We start from the raw sequence: 4,567 nt of genomic DNA, 5'->3' as shown, positions 1-4,567 counted from the left end.
AGCTTCGAGTGCCAAGCGTAAGGCACTGGGTAGCGCGCGAATCATTACAGGGAGGCAGGGGGTGGGGGTGGTAAGGCAGGGGGGGGGGGAGAAGGGGAGGGGGGAGGATGGTGAGGAAGTGGGGCCAAAGAGAGTGGGGAGCAGAGTGAGGAAGGTAGGCCAAAGGGATGGGGGAGGCAGGGGGGGGGGGGGGGGCGATATCCCAAGGCAGTCACGCCAAGGAGGTGTGGCGTCCGAGCACCTTCGTCAGTGTTGCCCCAACAGCCAACGCGAGTGCACGTCTCCTCTCTCTCTCTGCCTGTCACCACACGCCTCATCACCATGAGCTGGCCATCATTCTACGGTTATAAGTACACCCCCATCGGTCTCCGCCAGAGGGAGAGGAAGGACGACTCCGGCACCAGGTCCATCTGCACCACCGTGCACCTGCCCCAGGGAGGACACCTGCTTGACATTGAGAGGCAGTACGGCATCGATGGCTCTATGGCGAAGAGGGTGAGTTGAACGCCTTGTAAAACACCTGTCAGACCCACAGGAAAAGACACCTGTAGAGTGGTGAGCGCGCGTCACGAGTCGCGAAATAAAAGTTTTTTTTTTTTTTTTTTTTTTAGTCTTGTTTTCCGATCATATGTTCAAAGTTGCGTTTTGTATAACTGGTGTTTCTTTTGTGTTCGGTGTCGAGCAAAGCAAACTCTTTTCTGAGCCCGAATGATGATCGTAAAGTCAAAATAAAGAGGTTTTGCAAGAGCTTTCAAGTGTATAAAGTGCTATTTTCCCAAAAAAGATCAAAGATACTGCTCAAGGAACAGTGACACAGTGATGTGACAGTGATTTCGAACCCAATGTTTCACCCCTATCCGATTCGAAAAAACGACCAAGTATGTGACCTGCTTTTTGTTATATTATTTTCATTTTAACTGATGCTGTGGAAATCGAAGAAACACCCAAGAAAAACTCTTACCGTGTATATTGATCCTATTTTTTATGTCTCTTTTTACGCGCCTGAACTCTACATCTTTTTGAAGTACAAGGGAATTCAGTGAATAGCAGAAACTGAAGTACAGGGAAGACTGATCTCATTGCACTGAACGTCATGGCTGCTGGCGTTAGTCATAGATCTCTATCTATATCTTTATCTACCTGTGAATGTACACATATATATATATATATATATATATATATATATATATATATATACTATATATATACATGTATATATTATATATATGTATATATAATATATAGATAGATAGATATAGATATTTACACATACATATATAGATAGATAGAAAGATAGATATACTGTATAGTTATATATATTTTCTCTCTCTTTCTCTCTCTATATATATATGTGTGTGTGTGTGTGTAAATATATATGTATATATGTATGTATATATATATATGTAAGTGTATATATATATGTGTGTGTGTGTGTGTGTGTGTGTGTGTGTATGTATATATATATATACATATATATATATATATGTGTGTGTGTGTGTGTGTGTGTGTGTGTGTGTGTGTGTGAGTGTGTGAGTGTGTGTGTGTATGTATCTAATTATTTATATACATATTCATATATACACATATATGTATGCATGTATATACATATGTGTATTTATATGTATATAATTATGCATATACATTTACGTATATATACACACATATGTGTGTATATAAATCTATTTACATGTATACACATATATGTATATATACATATATATACATACATATACATGTATATGCACATACACATGTGTGTGTTCGTATGTATGTATATTCTCTCCCTCTCTCTCTATATATATATAGAAATAGAGCGATAGATAGATATAGACGTGTATGATCCCGCAGCTAAAGTACTTTATACGTATGCACACACGCATACATACATATTGTGTGTGTGTGCGTAAATATGCATATGTGTGTATGTACGCCCGTGTATTTGTATGCATGTCTATACACATGTAGAGCGCCCGGATGTCAAGAATCTCGGGAGGCAGGTGGTAACTCCCGCGGCCCAGAGAGAAGGGCGAGGCATGCACCGGCTGAGAGGGAAAGGGGCGTTGGAAGGGGAGTTATTTTTGATCCCTTGCCTTCCTTACCCTCCCACTCTCCCATCGACCTCCCCCCTTCCCCCTTCCTGACAGACACGCCCCACTCGATCCCGCCCTTCAAACCCCCTCCCTACTCCTCCTGCCTCCTCCCATCTCCCTCCTCCCACCTCCCACCTCCCTCCTCCCTCCTCCCTTCTCCCTCCTCCCTCCTCCCACCTCCCACCTCCCTCCTCCCACCTCCCTCCTCCCACCTCCCTCCTCCCTCCTCCCTCCTCCCACCTCCCTCCTCCCTCCTCCCACCTCCCTCCTCCCTCCTCCCTTTTCCATTCTCCCTCCTCCCACCTCCCACCTCCCTCCTCCCACCTCCCTCCATTTCTTATTACGCCAGAGATTCATATCGTGTTACAAGTTCGATGGATGAAAGAAGTGTTTAGAATAATGGTGATGATTGTAATAACAAGAACCATTAAGCTAATAACGTTTTTCCATTTGATTTTGACGTTTAAAAAGAATTTGACAGTAAAACTGGTTCATTTTTAATCTCCTTTGGGTCAGTACGAATATCAGAGATTTTCTATTCGAATCATCTAGTAGTTAAACTTTTGTATATCTTCTTTTTTGTGGATATTTCATTTTGCTTCTACATTTTATTCCGAGGGATCTTACAACCTTTCCAAGACGTTTATGGTTACTCTATCTTTCTTTCATCAGTAAGTTTCTATCTGTCCTTCCTAAATTTGACACCATAGCCCTCTCTCATTTAGTAGATAACCATATATAGCTTATTATGAACATTATCTCCCTTACTAGAGTCAATATAACTCATTCGACAAATAATTATTCGTGACCTTTTCCCTTCGTTTTCTTGGTGTTAATATTCTTGCTACTAAAGGGAAATCTTGAGGACAGCCGGTTGTTGTACAATTTTTTTTCATTTTCTAAACTGAGGCAGGTTTTTAAGATTAAATTTATTTGATTATTATTTTTTGCCATTTTTTGTTGATTGCATTCAGCTAATATAATGAAACAAAGACGTGAATGCTCTTCTTTTATACCTTGACACAATACACAGTAGGAAGGGTACACTATGTCGGCACAAATAAGGATCGAAAGACTGGCTAGTGAATGCCTTGCGATGGGGCGGGGAGGTGTGCCAAGTGTGTGGGGTGTGGGGGGGATGAGAGAGGAAAGGGTGGGGGAATGGGGGGGAAGGAGAAGATGGGGAGGGAAGGGAGAACGAGGAGGAAAGGGGTGGCAAGGGATGGGGGGGATGAAGAGGGGATAAATATATATATATGTTAGAGATATGAAAAGAAATGAGAGATACGTTTTTTATTAGAAAAGGGATATTGATATTTCTTATTTTGAAATTTTGAAAAAAATGTTGTTGTTTTTTATTTCTTTTCTAAAATTCTTTCTGAAAATTTATCTTTTTTAACTTTTTTTTCATCGGTATCCATTAGTTGCAAGTAATCGCGAGTCCCACGTTATAACATCATGTCTTTGGCAAGAGTAAAAGTTAACGTTACTTACAGAGTGAGTCACTCGTAATATTAACTCACCAATGTGCGTCAGAGCAGGTGTTAAAATTAGTTTCCTGCTCTCATGATTAGGAAAAGTAATGATAAATTTGCAACTTTAATATATATGCGGTTTACTTACATCCTGTCTCTTTGATAAAGTATATATATAGATAGATAGATATATAGATAGATATAGATATAGATCATTTCTTTTCGCTGTTGTCGTATGGAACGTTAGTCGGATAAAAGTATACGTTAGATAGGTATACACTATGGAAGGCTAGTCTAGTAAATATATGAGTTAGATGGGGATATATATTAGAATAAATATCTGATATATTTCAGATGCTAATAATACCCCAAAGGTGCTAGGAATAAAAGAAAACGAGGTTAAGGGTAGGGAAAGCTTGTACATTCTTTTCACATCAGCGCCAGACTTAGTAGTAACGGGGAGGTCAGCTGTCAGCATGGGCTTCCTTGCTAGGCCTGGCACCCGCCCATGATGCGAGTGCCAACTATGGCCTTTTAGAGCATGATGGACTATAAATCATGTTATTTGGCTAAGGGGACTGCATTTAGGAAGGTGGGTGTGACAATAAAGGAGAATAAAATTATAATTTAATTGAAACTTTATACATTTTCATGTTAGTTTCCGAGGTCGCGGACCAAACGACCCATCTTCAAAGCGATTAAGGACAGTCAGCGCAATCCCACGAATGCAACTAGTACTAGGAAACGCTAGGAGCTATTTACGCATATACTTCCTAGTAGAAATTGTGATATATGGCTCATTTGCTATATTTAGAACGAAGAAATTGGTATGTATTTTTAGAATGACTAAAGACCTTCAGAAATAGTTTCACATATTTAGCCCAGGACGAAACAGGGTAGAAGTCTTCTTGACGCATGCCTACCGACTTGGGTCATTTTCATTGAGACCCAAAATATGTGTCTAGTTACAAAGATAAATGAAATAAATATACCAATCATATC

At 40.2% G+C, this 4,567-nt stretch overlaps 1 protein-coding gene across 3 annotated transcripts in view; it reads left to right on the top strand.

Moving 5' to 3' along the window:
* The first annotated feature begins 226 nt into the window (after positions 1-226).
* The window catches only part of LOC125038856, an 18,339-nt gene continuing 13,998 nt past the window's right edge, over positions 227-4,567 (top strand). Inside the window, exon 1 of one of the 3 annotated variants that reach the window (XM_047632470.1) lies at positions 227-495. In XM_047632470.1, coding sequence (XP_047488426.1) covers positions 322-495 — 174 coding nt within the window. In that variant the 5' untranslated portion in view covers positions 227-321. The remainder of the gene's footprint in view (positions 496-4,567) is intronic. The other 2 variants (XM_047632471.1, XM_047632472.1) reach the window with 2 other exon arrangements.

The sequence above is a fragment of the Penaeus chinensis genome, chromosome 26 (assembly GCF_019202785.1).
Source record: "Penaeus chinensis breed Huanghai No. 1 chromosome 26, ASM1920278v2, whole genome shotgun sequence".
Classification (NCBI taxonomy): Eukaryota; Metazoa; Arthropoda; class Malacostraca; order Decapoda; family Penaeidae; genus Penaeus; species Penaeus chinensis.
This window is presented reverse-complemented; position numbering and strand designations above follow the sequence as displayed.